This window comes from Podarcis erhardii (genome assembly GCF_964252035.2).
Source record: "Podarcis erhardii genome assembly, chromosome: 3".
Taxonomy (NCBI): domain Eukaryota; kingdom Metazoa; phylum Chordata; class Lepidosauria; order Squamata; family Lacertidae; genus Podarcis; species Podarcis erhardii.
Window position 1 is genome coordinate 41,807,390 of NC_138507.1, and position 18,422 is coordinate 41,825,811.

Genomic DNA, 18,422 nt, shown 5'->3' on the forward strand with positions numbered 1-18,422 from the left:
ATAGGTAGACCAGCCCTGCCCCAGAGCAATCCATTAGTCGCCGGATGCACACCATTCAAATGAGCGTGTTATCTTTGCTGAGCGAATTCCCACAACCATTCCAAATTTCACGATGGTGATCTGACCATGACAACACAAAGCACTACACATGTCCACACCTTCAGACCACTTACTATCACTTAGGGACAAGGATTACATAAAGAATGTCTGACACTCTGAACATGGCATTCCTAATATTTTCAAACTTCAAAATAGTGACCAATATTGCTTAGTTTCATTTGGGAGTAATTATAAATGTAAGCATGTCTCAAAGCCCTCTGAACCATCAAACACACTTTCAGATGCCTACATGATTTTAATCAATACAGCTTGCCATGCTCATTTTAATAGGAGTTAGGGCTGGTTTTTATGCTACCGTCAAAGCATGATTGAGTCATTACATCGTCTTTCTATTGTAAACTACCCTGTAGCACACTTTTGACATACATACATACAGAAATATCCACATGGCAACTTCTCACATTGTTTAGTTTATTTTGTTAGAACTTGCATATGACATGGCTTCTACCTATATTGTTGGCCTATGTATTTTGAATCCTCTGGTTTTTACCCTTCTTTGTATAGTTCAGGAGAAGCTAAAGTGGTGCCCTCCAGATGTGGCTGGAATACCTTTACCCCTGACCATTGACCTTACTGGCAGTGACTGATGGGACTTGTAGTCCAACAATGTCTGGAGGGCACAACATTGGTTCTCGTTCTACAGAAGAGGAAAGGATAGGTTGTTTTCCAAGAACCTCTCCTGCTTGCTCTGGGAGCAAATGGTGTGATTTTTTTATTAGGTGCTGTTAGCTACGCAAATAACATTATAACAGCAGCAACAATGTGCCACCACTAAAACACAGAATATGTTAAAAACAACAGTCAAAGGGTAAAGAGGGAAGGAAACTATTCCAATCCAGACACATGTTCAAACATTGCAAAAACATAACTTTGTGCAATGTGAGGTAAAACAATTAAAGAAAAACAGATTTATGCATATGTAAATTCTCATTTTGACATCAAATATCACTGGCAATATAAAGAAACTGAGCTACTTTTCCCTGCCTACCAAATTGTCTTTGAATGTGAACAGTACACGAGACAGCAAGGACTATATTTGATGTCCTCACATTGCAGCAAACACGCCCCTTCCCAAAAAAAGAATTGACAATTATAAGCTTGTAAGTAATATGTTGGCGAATTTCATGTGTTCTTTAACAGCTTTTAAAAATACCTCAAAACAAACCTAATCCATCTTTTAGCTGTTGGCAAAGTCCAAAAAAAAAAAAAACTTTTTTAAAAATTGAAAACCATACTAAAATTACAGGGTAGGATAAAAGTAAACCATAATATTAACTTATGAGCAAAAGGCACATGAGGTCCAAAAGATCCTGAGATATATACAAACAGCTAAGTTATATGGACTCTTGCCACAACACTTAAACCAACTGCTTTGTGAAAAATCCAATCTGCTATAAAGGCTGCGTCTTAGATGCCTGCATATTGAAATAGCATCACAGTAAATCTGGTTTTTGCATGTCAGGTTCACAGAATCCTGCCTTTTACTTCAGGCCAAAAACCTTGGGTGAAATTGTGCTGGTTTCAGATTCAGATCATATCCATACCATACATTTAAAGTACATGACTTCCCCCAAAGAATCATGGGAACGGTAGTTTGCTAAGCATGCTGCTGTTGTAGCTCTGTGAGCTATAAACTGCAATTCCCAGAATTCTTGGGGAGGGAAGTCATGTGAATTAACTGCAATTTAAACATGTGGTGTGGATGTGACCTCAGAGTTATAACCCAATAAAATACGTTCTTGTTGGGATTGTATGCATATGGCCCACCTAAGATAAATCGTGGTAGCACTTGAGGAATAGGAGAAAGGATGATGAGGGACCAAACATATTCCTTCAAGCAATTTATAAACCAGCCTTCAGTAACAGGAATACCAATCTCTCCACCTAAGCAGCTTTTCAGAGCTACTGCTCTGAAAAAACTACAACACCCAAGGGCCACCCTTATCAGTGCTCCAAAGAAGGCAGGAACAGTGAGCTCTGGTTTCCCTGCTTCCTCTTTATGATGAAGCCAATTTCAGGTAATGTGTGCGGAAGAGAGGGTGAAATGAAAAGCCCATTGAGCAAATGGAAGTCCTTAAGTGATTTTGAAATTATTGAGCAAGACTCAATTTCATTAGCTGATGATCACCTATTAATTGATTACAGTGGTACCTCAGGTTAAGTACTTAATTCGTTCCAGAGGTCCGAACTTAACCTGAAACTGTTCTTAACCTGAAGCACCACTTTAGCTAATGGGGCTTCCTGCTGCCGCCGCGCCGCCAGAGCACAATTTCTGTTCTCATCCTGAAGCAAAAGTTCTTAACCTGAAGCACTATTTCTGGGTTAGCAGAGTCTGTAACCTGAAGCGTATGTAACCTGAAGCATATGTAACCCCAGGTACCACTGTATTAGGATGGTGATTTAAATCTGTTTGTCATCTAACACAGGGCAATCTCTAGGCAACTTACAATCAGCTTCAAATCCTTTTGAAATACCAGCAAATACCCCAGTGAAGAAGAAAGTAAGTTGTTAGTGTTGGCACCAGGCAGGCCTCACTTGGGAGAGCTTTTCACAGGGTGGAGCACAACTGAAAAGGACCCTCTTCTTTTTGATGCATGTATAGAAATATACTTCTGCACACAGCCCCTAGCTGGATCAAGACAATGAAATGTGGCTCATGGATCATCTAGATCATCCAACCTGGTGCCCTTCAGATATTTTCGGACCACAATTTCCGTTATCCCTGACAATTGGCCATACTGTCTTGGGCTGATGGAAGATGAAATCCCAAACATCTGAAGGGCACCAGATGAGGGAAGGCTGAGCTAGGTCTTCATAGGGTAAGGAGAAAGATGGTGATACCTCCCTATTGCTTTGCTAGACTTAGTACTCTTGCTTGTCATAAAGTTCTTGGGATTTCTCTTGCAGAATACCACAAAGTAACATCTTGATTCCAGTTTTAGTTTTACGTATCTTTGCAAGATAACCAGATTTCCACCAGTCATCCAAGCATGGGTAGAACTGAGGTTTGATTTTAGCACACAACAACTAAAACGAAGTCTGCAAACATACAGTCATACCTCGGGTTGAAGTAGTTTCAGGTTAAGCATTTTCGGGTTGCGCTCTGTGGCGACCTGGAAGTAACGGAGCACATTACTTCCGGGTTCCGCTGCTTGTGCATGCACAGACGCTCAAAATGACCTCAAGCACATGCGCAGATGCAGTGCATTGTGACCTGTGCAGACGCGGGTTGTGTTCGCTTCAGGATGCGAACGGGGCTCCGGAACAGATCTCGTTCACAGTCAGAGGTACCACTGTATTCACATTTACATGTAGAGTTGAGTTATTAGGCTCTGTCTATATGCAACTTCAGTTTTAAGGCAAGTTCCAGACTGCCACCTGCTGGCTCCAGAATTTCTTGTAACTCTAGTATTGTGAAGAAAATCATTGGTAAAACAGAAGCAACATACAGATTGCCTCGAGGCTGTCACTATTTTGTGGCAGGGATTCAAACGTATGCTGGAAATGTAGGTTTGCGCAATTAAAGTGGGGGAAATGCTCTGTTGCCCTGGAGAGAGACAAATCCGCTTTCAAACAAAATACCACAGCCTTTTGAAATTAAGAAAGTGACAGGATGAATTACTTACATTAATATGTGATGGGTGAATAAATAATGAACAAGAAGATATGTAAACACCCCACATGCAAATAAAAATGTATACTTACTATAACTACTCCATAAACACATCAGAATGAATACAGTGGTACCTCAGGTTACAAACACTTTGGGTTACAGACTCCTCTAACCCAGAAGTAGTACCTCAGGTTAAGAAGTTTACCTCAGGATGAAAACAGAAATCGCTCGCTGGTGGCGTGGCGGCAGCAGGAGGCCCCATTAGCTAAAGTGGTACCTCAGGTTAAGAACAGTCTCAGTTTACGAACGGACCTCCAGAACGAATTAAGTTCGTAACCCGAGGTATTACTGTACTCAAGAAAAACCAGACTTAGGGCTCATCCACACTAGAGTTTAATGTGGATTTGAAGTTGCTTGTCTCTCTCTTTTTTCCATAGTGTCCACATAACATCCTCCTCACTGAAGTGTTAGCCCCCACTTTCCCCCTGCTCAGTTCAGGTTTCCTGACTTGGAGCAATACGCACACATTGAAAAATTATTATTTACGGTTCTTTTAGTTCTGTTTTGTGGTATTATAGTTTATGGCAGGGGCGAAACTAGGTCCGGGGGGGTGCGGAGATTCTGGATGAACATGGGAAGATTATTTCAGTGAGAGCTGCTTGATGATGGGGGCACTCTCCTGGAGAGTGGTGGAAGGATTTGAGCAGAGGTCTGGGATTCTTTGGCTGCAGTTCATGCATTGCAGGGGATTGGACTGGATGGCACTTGGGGACCATTCCAACCCTGAAATTCTATGATTCTTTGAAAATCTGATAGAGTGAAAACTTTGAATTGCAGAAAAAAACATGTTTTGGGGTAGCTTTTTTTAAAAAAGGTCATGCACACTGGTGAACATGTTTGTGGGTGGAGGAAATACTAATTTAGGGGAGGTGACTACACACCATACCACACCACAGAAATATATCCCCTCAAACAGCAGCCACTAATGTGAATAGGAAACCATCAAAAAAGATTTGGGAGGCATAAATGGAAAGTGCTCATGTACACAAAGACACACAAACACACACATGGAAAGAGCAGCCTAAGGACCTTGTGTTGACACACCCCTTTTTCTAACCATTAGCTTTGTGCAAGCAAATCAGGATTAATATTGAACCAGGAACCTGGAGATTCACACCTTAACTGTGTTAAGTATTTTTATTATATGCCCAGCAGAGGGCAGCCTTAGATCCAAAAGCCTGTTCTGAGCTCACTGCTTCTCAAACATTTTGAAACAGGACCACTTGTCCACTTAAACTAACCCCACTTTCAAGTCCTCTGCAGCAGAAAACGCAAGAACAGATCAGCCAGCAAGTTTATATTTTATGTTTCATTTTTAATGTCAATATATGCATAAGCACCCAATTTAAACAGAGTACCATACAGGGAAGGAAAAGACAAGAGGGAGCGAGCCAGTCTTTTAAAGCGGCATCACAACAGCAATGGTTTTCTGTTGACTGGGCGAAAAGCCCAGGAAAAGGGGGGAGCCCCTCATTACATGACTGAACCAGGAGCACATTGGGAGCCAGACTTTTAGAAACACCACTCCAGCTGTATCTTGAAAACCTATCTCAAGATTAAAATAGAAGTATGCTAAGAAGGTCCGCTCTCAACACTTTGCAGTAATTCCCAATAATGCAACCTAAACATGTCCAGACTTGACCAAGGGGATTAAATGTCCAAGAACTCCACAGTATCCTTCACCTAACACGTACACAAATAACTTTTCCCTTTGATTTTTACATAGCCCAGCAGTGCAGAATTATTTAGAAAAATCGTGATTAAGGTGTCAATCATAGATGTCTGTACTTAGAAACCAAGGCCCACCAAAATTAAGGAGATTTGTTCCTGAACAGACCTGTTTAATTTTGAGCATTAAACGAAGTCTTCAAGGCCCAAAATTGTCCCCAAATCACCAGCCTGAAAATACAATTTTCAGACTCATCCTGGGGATAGCCGAACCTACCTCTTCTCCAATAACTCCTCTTACGGTACAGCCTGGACTCTGGGGTTCTTAAGCACAGGCCTGGGAATCTCCCTGCTCACTGACTCTCCCATTTCTGTGCATGGCTTAGCTTTACGCAGAAATATCTGCAACACTATGGTGACCAATAGTTACTACAGTCACATAATCTCTCACTTGAATGTGTGAAATAATCTATACCCTATAGAAAATTTCCCACTTGAAAATGAGTTGCTGCCTTAGCTACTTACCTAGAAATTAAATTCTGCCTGAGATGCGCGTTACTGGATCATTCAATTGAACAGAATGGCAGCTTCTGATGCTACATTCTCCTCTGCACCAGAGGACTGGAAAGCAGCCGATTTTCAAAAAGGGATCCAGGCAATTACAGGCCTGTTCTGATGAAAAACATTGTTTAAGGAAAGCTTCGGTGAAAAGTGCTAAGATAAAACTATCAAGCAGTAGCAACATGTTCTTCTGGAAAGTCCCGACCCATCTCACTAACCTTTAGGAGTGTCAACAAGCATATGGATAAGATCGAACCGGTGGACACTCTTTACCTGGACTTTAAAGTCCTTCACTAAAGATTCCTGAGTGAATTTAAAAGTCATAGGATAAATATAGAAGTCCTCTTATGGATTGCTCACTAGTTAAATAACAGGAAGCAGGGAGTAGGAATAAATGCAAACTTCTCAAAGCAGAAGATAGAATTGGGGTTCATCCAAGGATCTGTATTGGGACTACATCTTTTGATGTGTTCATACTTTAAGAGATGAGCAGTGATGCACATGGGGCTAACCCCCACCTCGATTTTATACACAGAGAAGAGGAAGGGGGGAGGTCTGAGCTAGCAGTGAGACTAATCAGGAAAGGTATCTTGGGGTTGTGGTGGAGAGTGCAATGGAAGTGTTGACTCAATATGCAGCTGCTATTGGCAAGGCATCAAAAACAATCGATCTCATAATGTCTCTATAATATATTGTATGACTGAACAATAGCTATGTATATATAATTCTGGTCACTATGGGTTCACATTACCACTTACTTCATATCCAGTGCTAGTTTTTGAAGCTGCATTCACAGGTCATTCACGACGGTCCGTATTGATCCTATTGTTTGACAAATAGTACCTCAGGTTAAGAACTTTGCTTCAGGATGAGAACAGAAATCGTGCTTCGGCGGCGCGACAGCAGTGGAAGGCTCCATTAGCTAAAGTGGTGCTTCAGGTTAAGAACAGTTTCAGTTTAAGAACGGATCCCTGGAATGAATTACCGTACTTTTTGCTCTGTAAGACTCACTTTTTCCCTCCTAAAAAGTAAGGGGAAATGTGTGTGCGTCTTATGGAGCGAATGCAAGCTGCGCAGCTATCCCAGAAGCCAGAACAGCAAGAGGGATTGCTGCTTTCACTGTGCAGCTTCTGGCTGTTGTGCAGCTTCTCTTGCTGTTCTGGCTTCTGAGATTCAGAATATTTTTTCCCTTGTTTTCCTCCTCCAAAAACTAGGTGCGTCTTGTGGTCTGGTGCGTCTTATAGAGCGAAAAATACGGTAAGTGCTTAACCCGAGGTACCACTGTATTCTCTGATACTATTATAGACCAAGGTGCGGGGTTTTTTGGGGGGTGATGGTGGGGGCTTATGGGACTTTTTTGTGACAGAACCTTGTGATCCACGAGCTAGAGTGGATTTGGGTCAGACCCAGCCCCTCAAATCCATAGTTGCTCCTTCTCACTCTCAAAACACACCCCATGCATCCATAGATCGCACTCTCTCTCACTATTGCTCATATACCTCCCTTTTCCTCACCTTCTTACCTTCTTCTGGTTCACTTTCCTGGGAGTAAGCCTCATTGAATACAGCAAGACTGACTTCTGAGCAAAAAAGGCATATGGTTGTACTGCCAGTCACAATTGCTTTAGTAGGCTGGAGAATTCTCTAGCAGCTGTCAGATTTAAAATGCCAGCAGACTCAAAGAGCAAGACCTCTCCTGCTCTGAACAAACATGTCAAACTGTAGTCATCAGCTATTGTGTCCCTACGAGAAGCAGCAAATGGCGAAGTCAGAGCAACAATCAAAGGACACAACTTTTGTGTTTTAATTTACTTTGATCAAGGTGTTTTATTGCATCTCAGAGGGTACACATGCACTGGGTTTTTCTCAAATCAAAATACAAAGAAAACCCACTTTGAAATTCTCTCTCTCTAACTCTCTGCCATTACAGTGTATGTTATCCCCACAATAAGTTCAGATACAACCACTTTTTAAAAATGGTACCATATATTGATTAGTTAATTTGAAAGACTTAGGTGAACATCTTTCCAACCTAATATGCTTTTACAAAGAGCTGCCAAGCCACTTGTAACACTGATCAACAGTGACCTTATTAAGGAGTCAAAAATCTTAAGCCAAGCCATCAGCACAAACAGTATGAGAGAACAAACTAAAACGTTTAAAGGAACACAATTTTTTTCTCTGTTTACAGTAAAGGGTGCAGTTTTCCAGTTTAGTGCAACCTCTAATCACAGACAGTACGGAAGATACACAGCGGTGTATGGGAATGGAAAAAACACTACTAGTCCAAGGCTCATACAGAAAAGCACCAAACTAACTGATGTACATAAAAGCTAAATAAAAAATAAAATAAAAATTATTCATGATTTGCCAACAGATACACTGAGTGACCTAATTAACCTGACAATCCTTAAAATGTCTGCCCAGCTAGGATTCCCCCCCCCCCCACTCTTAGCAACATGGCAAGGAACTTGCCCTTTACATATTTTCAGTGCATTTAAAATAAGAGCTGATAAATAAGCTGGTTTTAAAATGGGAAACAAAAGTCCCTTAAATATTTTAAAATAAATTTGATAAGGTATGTTCAATATTTTTTTTGAAAAAAATTCTTTGCAAATCAACTTGAAAGAAGATGTATTAAATGGGAGCTCTCTTTTATATTACTTTTTAAAATTATCTTTAACATGTACAGTGCCACAAAAATAAAACATATTCCACAACAAATTCAGAATCCTGCATTGGGGGGGGGGCGGGGGGCGTTTTCCACACAAAAAGAGTTTGTAGGATTGAGAGTGTTTTTTTCTTACTACCTTGGTATCATCACACTATTATTTTGTATAACAGATATACAAGAGAAACTGGACTTCAAAAGGGAAAATTTAGAAGGTTTGCCAAAGTTATTTACACGGAGACCTCCAGAAACACAGACACATCGCTCCAAATGGCTCACCACACAACAGCTGCATAGTCTGCCCCTATTGGATAGGTTCAGAAAAGCACTAAGAAGGCATCAGAAACATACATCCATTGTTTAAAGTTGTAAAACACATAAATAATAACCCAAGTACACAAACTGAGAAAGAGAGAGAGAGAGAAGAGGGATAACAACTAAGATAGTACACATTCCTAATGTTCACTTTCACAGCTGTGCTACACGTTTTGGAAGTAGGAGAGAAATCTGTAAGCACTGGGTTTGGTAGTGGTGGCTCACTTGGACAACTCCGAGCAACAAAAGTCTTGTTTGTAGATTCCAAGCTTGCATCTTCAGTTATCCTGACAGAAAACTACAGCTGTGGAAGTTGGGGGGGGGGGGAGAAAGAGAGAGAGAGAGAGAGCAAAAGAGAAAAACTAAGCAACAAGCATTTGAATTAGTTTCATGATCTGGCATTACCAAGATACAAACATAATTTTTATTTGTATGCCGCCTTTCCATAGTTCAAACCATGGTCAAGGCGGCTTACAACATGAAAAAAATACATTTACAACATAACAAAAGTAGTCATAAACAATAAATAAAACATCAAAAAAATACACAGCCAAACTGAATAATTTCCACATAAATCATTGTAAGATCTAACATAAACAATGACTTGGGAAGGAAGGCGAGAGGCATGGGGACACCAAATGTTGCCGATGCACAAGAAACCAGTAATATTTGGAAGCCCACTGCTAAAACCTTCCAAACTTAAGAAAAATTAGTTATTTGACTTCAGTCACCTAAGCAAATGCCAGAAAAGAAAGTTCAAGTAAGTAAATAGGTCCGGCAATCCTATACCTTAAACAGTTCATAAGAAATCCTTGATGTTAAGATCCGCTAATGGGTCCTTTGATGGTGGTTTTTTGGGACTCTGAGTGGCAGGTGTAGGACTTGGAGAGAGCTTAACGGGTTTCCCATCAGTCAAGAAGAGCATGAAACAAACACACAAACAAAAAAGAGAGAGAAGAGAAGAGAAGAGTAGAGTATAAGGACAACGGTAAGATAAATATTAGGATTCACCTACGAACAAAATTAAGATGCAATAGATTGAAGATGAAAACCATTCCAATGTTACACCTGTCCCACAGATGTAACTTACTTTAGACACATTTTAAGTTAAGCATATATAGGGATGGAACACACTGTAGCGGGTATACTTCTGCACTTAAGTTGTGCTGCCTGCAGTCAGTACTGGCAGGTAAGTTTGAAGACAAATGAGGAGATAGTGGTTTATATCCAACAGAAGAAGTTTTCAGTAGTTTACATTTAATCCAGCCGTTGGAACAGAGATCCTGCTTTAGTGCTCCCTTGAAATAGAAGTATAATCTAGGAGGATGGCAGGGCCTTTTCCAACATGGCACCTGCTTCATGGAGCTCCCTGACCCAGAACACTGTTTTGTTTAGAAAGGAACTTTATCTTCTCCAGTTTGATGATGTTGAGTACAAACTAATGCATTTTACTATTTATATATATTTTTACTTGATGATTTATTTACCTAACTTGTATTGAGGATAGCAACTACAATCACAAAAGAAAATGGATGCGATAAACCCATTTTCTTCTGCTAAAGGAAAGTGGCATGCAAGCTTTTGTATTACTGCAGAAATGCAACTGCTCTGCATGGAAGCCAAAATATATTGTAATACAGTCGTACCGTGGGGAGTCTTGGGAGTCGAATGTTCCGGCTCCCGAACGATCAAAACTTGGAAGTGAGTGTTCCAGTTTTTGAACTTTTTTTGGAAGCCAAACGTCCGACAAGGCTTCCCATTGGCTGCAGGAGCTTCCTGCAGCCAATCAAGAAGCCGAGCTTTGGTTTCTGAATGTTTTGGAAGTTGAACGGACTTCCGGAACGGATTCCATTCGACTTCCAAGGTACGACTGTAATAATTTAAATGGTGTTTTTTTCCCCCAATAGATTTTTATTGAGATTTTAAAGGTTACAAAAAGAAAAAATAAAGAACATATTTAAACAGAAAAAAACAAAGGGAAAAAAAGAGAAAAAAAGATGCAGATAATTAAAAAAAAATCAATCCTTTACATAACTTTCTTTCCTTTGCTTATTTCCTTAACCTCCTCACACCTCCTTCTTTTGTATTCTAATTCAATTAGATATTTCAGCAAATCCTTTCCATCTTTATTTCTATCCTAATGATTTATCTTAATATACTATAATTTAACGTTTTGTTCTTTCACCAATTAACAATCCATTTTTACTTAATCCTTTATATCATTTCTGCTAAAACCACATTACTTCATTCCAACATCCTTCTAGCATTCCTTAATTTTACAATGTTTCTGTAGATAAACTTTAAATTTCTTCCAATCTTCTTCCACCAACTCTTCTCCTTGGTCTCGGATTCTGCCAGTCATTTCCGCCAGTTCCATATAGTCCATCACTTTCATCTGCCATTCTTCCCGGGTGGGTAAATCTTGTGTCTTCCAGTACTTTGCAATAAGTATTCTTGCTGCTGTTGTGGCATACATAAAGAAAGTTCTATCCTTCTTTGACACCAATTGGCTGACCATTCCCAGGAGAAAGGCCTCTGGTTTCTTCTGAAAGGTATATTTAAATACCTTTTTCATTTCATTATAAATCATCTCCCAGAAAGTCTTAATCCTTGGGCATGTCCACCAAAGGTGAAAGAATGTACCTTCAATCTCTTTACACTTCCAACATTTATTATCGGCAAATGATAAATTTTTGCAAGCTTGACTGGCGTCATGTACCACCTGTAGATCATTTTCATTATATTTTCTCTTAAGGCATTACATGCCGTAAACTTCATACCTGTGGTCCATAACTGTTCCCAGTCAGCCATCATAATGTTATGTCCAACATCTTGTGCCCATTTAATCATAGCAGATTTCACTGTTTCATCCTGAGTATTCCATTTCAACAGCAAGTTATACATTCTTGACAAATTCTTAGTTTTAGGGTCTAACAGTTCTATTTCCAATTTTGATTTTTCCACCTGAAAGCCAATTTTCTTATCCAAATTGTAAGCCTCCATTATTTGGTAATAATGAAGCCAATCTCGCACTTTGTTTTTTAGTTTTTTCAAAACTCTGCAGTTTTAATCTGTCTCCTTCTTGTTCCAAAATTTCCCAATGTTTCGGCCAATTGGCCTCCATATTGAGCTCTTTCTGAGCCTTTGCTTCCATTGGTGACAACCACCTTGGAGTTTTGTTTTCAAGCAAATCCTTATATCTTATCCAGACATTAAACAGTGCTTTTCTGACAATATGGTTTTTAAACGCTTTATGTGCTTTGACCTTATCATACCACAAGTATGCATGCCATCCAAAGACATTATTAAAACCTTCTAAGTCCAAAATGTCCGTGTTTTCAAGAAACAGCCATTCTTTCAGCCAACAAAATGCAGCTGATTCATAATAAAGCTTAAGGTCTGGCAGGGCAAATCCTCCTCTTTCTTGAGCATCAGTTAGTATCTTAAATTTTATTCGAGGCTTCTTGCCCTGCCAGACAAATCTAGAAATATCTCTCTGCCACTTCTTGAAACAATCCATTTTGTCCAAAATTTGCAGTGTTTGTAACAAAAACCACATCCTTGGCAATACATTCATCTTTATCGCAGCAATTCAGCCTAGCAATGATAACTTCAAATTTGACCATATTTCTAAATCCTTTTTCACTTCCGTCCAACATTTTTCATAATTATCTTTAAATAAGTTCACATTCTTAGCAGTCATGTTAACCCCTAGGTATTTCACTTTCTTAACCAATGTTAATCCTGTCTCCTTCTGAAACCTCTCTCTCTCAATCACTGTTAAATTTTTCTCTAAAACCTTAGTTTTCAGCTTATTCAACTTAAATCCCGCAACCTGACCAAATTCTTGAATCAATTCCAATACTCTTTTAGTACTAGATTCTGGCTCCTGTAATGTCAATACCAAATCATCAGCAAATGCTTTCAATTTGTACTGTTTAGCTCCGACTTGTATACCTTTAACCAATTGGTCCTTTCTAATCATATTTAGCAAAACCTCCAGGACCGATATAAAAAGCAAAGTAATAATTTAAATGTTTAAAACACTCAAAGGAGTTTAAAAGGTAAATTGCTGAAAATACAGGAGAGGGTCACAGGTCAAAAGAGGAGACATAAAAGCTAAGCTGCTCAAAAAATAAAAAAAAGACCTTCTAGAGAGAAATTGTTAGCCCTTACTTGTGCACCAGCTGCTGCAGCTGCTCCAAATGGCGGCCTCATCATAGGCTGTCCGTACATAACTGGCTGCTGTGGCATCATTGGGACACCTGATCCAGGAGGTTGCTGGGAAGTATTAAGAGAACAATGAATGATGCCCGCAGTACAAACAAGGCAAGCTTGAGTCTTAGCTGACTGACAACATCTTGGCAAGACAGGTACTGCTAGCCTCCATCCTTTCAGGTATGCACAGTCCAATGAGTGTGCCAGATTTCCACTATACAAAAATCAAATCTCAATGCACACTTCAGGTAGGTTGTATGCCCTACTGCCAGTAGTTGTCAACTTTTTCAGACCTGGGACTCACCTTTAACCCAAGCATGCATTGTGGGACTTATTTTCTTCTTCTTCCTCTTCTTCTTCTTCTTCTTCTTCTTCTACTACTACTACTATCTATCTATCTGTATGGTGGTAGTGCTGCCACCTTAGATCAGGCTGTAATCCATTACTGAGTCCTAACCAACCAGATGAAGACCAACACCCTTTGCAATCTGTTAGCAAACCCCAGCAAACTCCTTATGCAATGCACTGTGTATTGTGCAGTGACAAGCATAGAAATTGGTGTTCGGTGCATCAATGGGCATCAGATGTATCCTTTTTTAAAGGGAACGTGTTCCTGCTCTTCAAGGTTCAAATGATAAACTTCAGTGTGTGACAAATGTCTGAGGACCGAGGAAAGATTCCTGGGGCAGAGCTTCAGAGTCTGCATAGTTTTCTTGCTCCTTCCAGAAGCATGCAAAATATCCAAGTTAAGCAAGGTTACAAAAACGGTAATGTGGGCTGACTTCTGTTTTTCCTCCTGCTGAATGCTGACTTTTTTTTTTAAAAAAAGGGCAAAATATACAAGTCTTGGCCATAAGCAACTTAAAAAGGAAGCAAAGGTTAAGTGGCAGGTGGTGGTAATCCTTCCTGTCATTGTTTTTTTGTTTTGTTTTTTAAGAAAATGACTGATCAAATGTAATCTCTATTATTAAATGTCACTCACCATCCCAAATCCTGGTGCAGGCTGTGCAGGGGGGGCACCTGATGTAGGAGGGGCAGCACCTGCTGGAGCTCCAGATCCTGTCTAGAAACCAGAATAACAAACACCAGACACTGATTACAGATTATACAGATATGAACGCACGCACACACTCACTTCCAACATTAAGTCACTGTTCAACACTCGTTACAGAAGCCCATCCTGCCATTTCCACATCCTGCCAAAGTTAAATCAACACAGGACAGACTAATTGTATTAAAAGCTGTCATCCAGCAATTATCCTCCTCTTCCTTGTTAACTCGCCTTTCACGTAAGTCTCAAGGATTTAGTTATACAATAAAAAAAACCTAACATACAGTCATCAATTTAGTTTGTCGAATGTTACAAAGTTCTGGGTTTATTCAGAGCTACCTTTGAAAATATTCAACTTCTCTACGTTATTCGCTTGTTTCTCAAGCAGACAGGCTCATAGCCAGATCCGAACACAGTGACTTTGGCCCCAGTACCCGCCTTGGGTGCAACCCCTTTCCACTAAACTGCCACAATCTAGAACTCTGAAACATGCTGGGCCTTGAACTGGCCATACTGTCGCCATGTGATGACAAGAGGTGCAAAATGTGGCACTAGGATACTGTAGCTAGGCATTTTGATCACACCATGCTTATCTTGTTTTTACTGCACTGGCTGCCAGTTCATTTCCTGGCTCAATTCAAGGTGCTTTATAGCCTTAAATGACTTGGGGGCAGGGGACCACAACAAACGGTTTCTCCCATATGTTCTTCCCCAGATCATCACTGGACACTCTGTTTCAGATTATGCAGCCCTGTGAGGCTAGTCAGGCAGTGGGCAGCAACCAGAGGCAGAGCTTTCTATGGAGTGGTGCCTACCCCACAGAATAAATTGAGATTTGCCAGGCCCTGTCTCTTTACTGTTTTAGAATATTGGCTGAATATTTTCTTGTTTAATTTGAAAGCTTTTATATTTCAGACTGCTGTCCCAAGGTGGTGGATTGTTTCACAACAACCAACAACACTATTAACAACAGTGATTTCAACAAATATTCTAGCTTCCCATGGTTTGTTAGCACTCTGGATTATACTCTGAAGTAAGGTTGGGTATAGTGAACAAAAGCATTTATACTAAAGGTACAGGAGGCATAAATTGAAAACATGCTTTCATTCAAACACTAAGGAAGTGTTATGCTCCCGGAACAAATGATAAGATAACTACATAATTTAAACAATAGTAGGATGGGATATACATTTCCTAAACTTTCTAACGTTAGTGTAAACAGACTTCAGACAATCCAGCCCGTAATAATGGTTTTCTAGGGTGACAAAGCTCTTGCTTGTGGCAGAGTCTATTGAAACGGCTGATCAATTCATATGCATTTCACTAAAAATAAGAAGTATCAACAGCACTACATACCATTGGGCCACTTGGAGGAACGCCAGTTGACCATGTTGCAGGTGCTACTTTGGGTTGCCAATTGGCTCCTCCTGTCAACTTCCTCTCTCCTGCGTTCCACTGAAGATCTCCCCTAAAACAGACAATGATTTTGAATGCTAATCAATCAACCAACCAGCCAGCTAAGGGACAGAACTGGAAATAGTGCAATATTTTGGGCTGGAACAAAAGCAATGTTTAGATTTGCACTACTACTGGTTTTTAGATTACAAAATGAAATACAGGTATACCTCATTTTATTGTGCTTCACTTTGCATTTTATTGCAGATATTGCTCCTTAAAAGGAGACGGGTGCAGCTGTAGGCAGCCTGCCACTTCCAGTGGAAGGAAGCCTCCTGCTACCGCTGCCAATTTCTGGCCATGGGAGTGCAGCTGGCATAGCGCTGGAGTCAGGTTTCCCTCCCCCCCCCCCTCCTGCAGCCTTGGGGGCCTGGCTTAATAGACCACAGTGTAATGCAAGCATAACTTTTACCTGCACTGGGAAACAATTTTGTGTGTGTGTGTGACTCGCTTTATTACAATATTAGCTTTATTGTGGTGGTCTGGAACCAAACCCGCAACACCTCTGAGGTATGCCTGTACAATGTTCCTTAATCTTCAGTATGCAATGGAAAATACAGCAATTCATAAAGCTTTCACTTATGAAACTGTGGAGAGAAGTACTAGCAGTCCATTCTGTCATAGGAGACCAGGTTTTTACTGACAGGGCCATTCTATTTTTGTCATCTTTCCAAAGAATGGATTTAAAAGAATACATAACCAAGAGGAGTGTGAGGGGAGTGCACTGCCCCCAGCAGCGCAAACCCAGTAGGGTGCCATTGTGGCTGCCCCCCTGGGCACCCTGCCCCTGCGGCCGGCGTGCCCCACCCCCAGGACACGCGCCAGCCCTGCTCTCCGCTCCCCAGTGCCAGAGCATGAAACTCTGCCACTGTTTATAGGGAAGCAGAAGCAGAAGTTTCATTAAAAATACTACTAATAAATAGAAGCACCACAAATGCAAAGTCAGTCAGTAAAAAGTACAGTATATTCATGTCTGGAATTTTGATTTTACTAGCTACTTACTTCTTTGATGTTGTACCAGAAATTCCAAGATCTGCAAAGATGGAAAGGTAATTTGAAAACAATTTTGCCCAACTTGCATATAAAGATATCAACATCTATTTCAACAGTTCTTACAATGACTAAAATATGCCTGTTCATTTGATACATAGGAACATGGTATAAGACAGCTTTATGAGTTGGAGACTTGGTTCAGTTGCCATCTAGCAGCAGTTCTGAGGAACCAGTGACTCTCTAGATCGAGGTTTGGACCACAATTTCCATCATCCCTGACCACTGGTCCTCCTAGCTTGTAGTACAAATACAGGTGGAGATGCACGTTTGAGAAACTCTCCTCTAGATGGTGTTGGACTCCCAACATTTCCAGTTATCATGACTAGTGGTCAGGAATTATTGGAAAGGGGATTCAACATTTGGAAGGCCACAGGTTATCCATTCTTGACTTAATGAAACCACTGACTAATGAATGCAATTTTGAGCTCATTGAATCATTAAGGGTCAACAAACTTAAGCAGCATTTATTCAGCTATAAAAAAGTGACTGAAATGAAAATAACGCACAATATATCAAAAAGGTTTCTCACACTATTCAAGGACAGATGCAACACTGAGATGCAATTTCATAATCCTATCTGTTCTGGGCATCTTCATGCAAACACATGGCCTTTATTACTGTCATCTGAGTTTTAATCTCTGAAGCATAAGGTAAAGCCAGAAATCAATGCTTATTTTAGGTAGCATTTACTGGCCATACATGTAACCACAAATTTAATTTTCTACTTCCCACTTTAAACGCTACTCTTAGGAATGTGAGTAATTTTATTTGAACTATTATTCTTCCATTTACTATCTAATTTTTAAAAAAATGTCTTCAAGTGATTTGCTTAACTTGTAGAATTGAGCCAACTCAGCAATATAAAAAGTGTTGTATATGCTTCAGTGTCACAAGTTCAGGACGAGAACAGGAATTTCCTGTCACACAGAAAATGAAAACCTCATCACTTTGTCTTCCTATAGGGGAAGAAACACATCCTTCTGCAATAACTATTGAAGAGATACACAACAGAGGCACACTGAGTGTAAATCATGTCCAACTGATTAGTACGATACACCATGGGTCACCGAAAAAAACAAAGCGAAACCCACTTCCAACACTGAAGTTTCCCAAACTTACTCCCTACTAAGTTTGCGAGAGAGGAATCAAGATCACTTCCAATGCCTTTGGTTGCAGCTGAAGTAGAAGAGGCGGCTATTCCTGAAGCAGAGAGCGGTTGACCAGATGGCACCATAGTTGGCATAAGGAGGTCACCTAAGCCATCAAACACTGTAGATTAAAAAAGAGCAGTAGTTTAGGGCACCAATCTTTTGTAAAGCACGGCCTGGGTTAACATGGGTCGAGGCAACTGACATCCAAAATGGTCAAACCATGAACTTCGTAACACATACAATCACTACAGATCTTCGTACCACCATCACATAGATTTAATGTTAATGTAATGCCAATGGAAGGCATGCATGCAAGCTATCTGGCTAACACACTGAATCTTACTCTAATCCTGTATATAATTTATTCTAATGAATAATCTGAAGAGATCCAAATAATGACTAGTATTTTACCTTGGAAACCTCTTAAGATGTAGAATACCCTGCATTTCAACACTGCTTAGCTTCCAATACCATTACCATGAATTCA

General features: G+C 40.2%; 1 protein-coding gene across 1 annotated transcript in view; it reads right to left on the bottom strand.

The window, feature by feature from the left end:
• Positions 1-7,815: 7,815 nt before the first annotated feature.
• Positions 7,816-18,422, bottom strand: part of SNAP91 (synaptosome associated protein 91) — a 67,376-nt gene continuing 56,769 nt past the window's right edge. The window contains exons 24-30 of the mRNA XM_081857581.1: positions 17,904-18,053; positions 16,734-16,764; positions 15,633-15,744; positions 14,208-14,288; positions 13,184-13,288; positions 9,797-9,899; positions 7,816-9,311 (exon numbers count right to left, since the gene is read on the bottom strand). Coding sequence (XP_081713707.1) covers positions 9,807-9,899; positions 13,184-13,288; positions 14,208-14,288; positions 15,633-15,744; positions 16,734-16,764; positions 17,904-18,053 — 572 coding nt within the window. The 3' untranslated portion in view covers positions 7,816-9,311; positions 9,797-9,806. The remainder of the gene's footprint in view (positions 9,312-9,796; positions 9,900-13,183; positions 13,289-14,207; positions 14,289-15,632; positions 15,745-16,733; positions 16,765-17,903; positions 18,054-18,422) is intronic.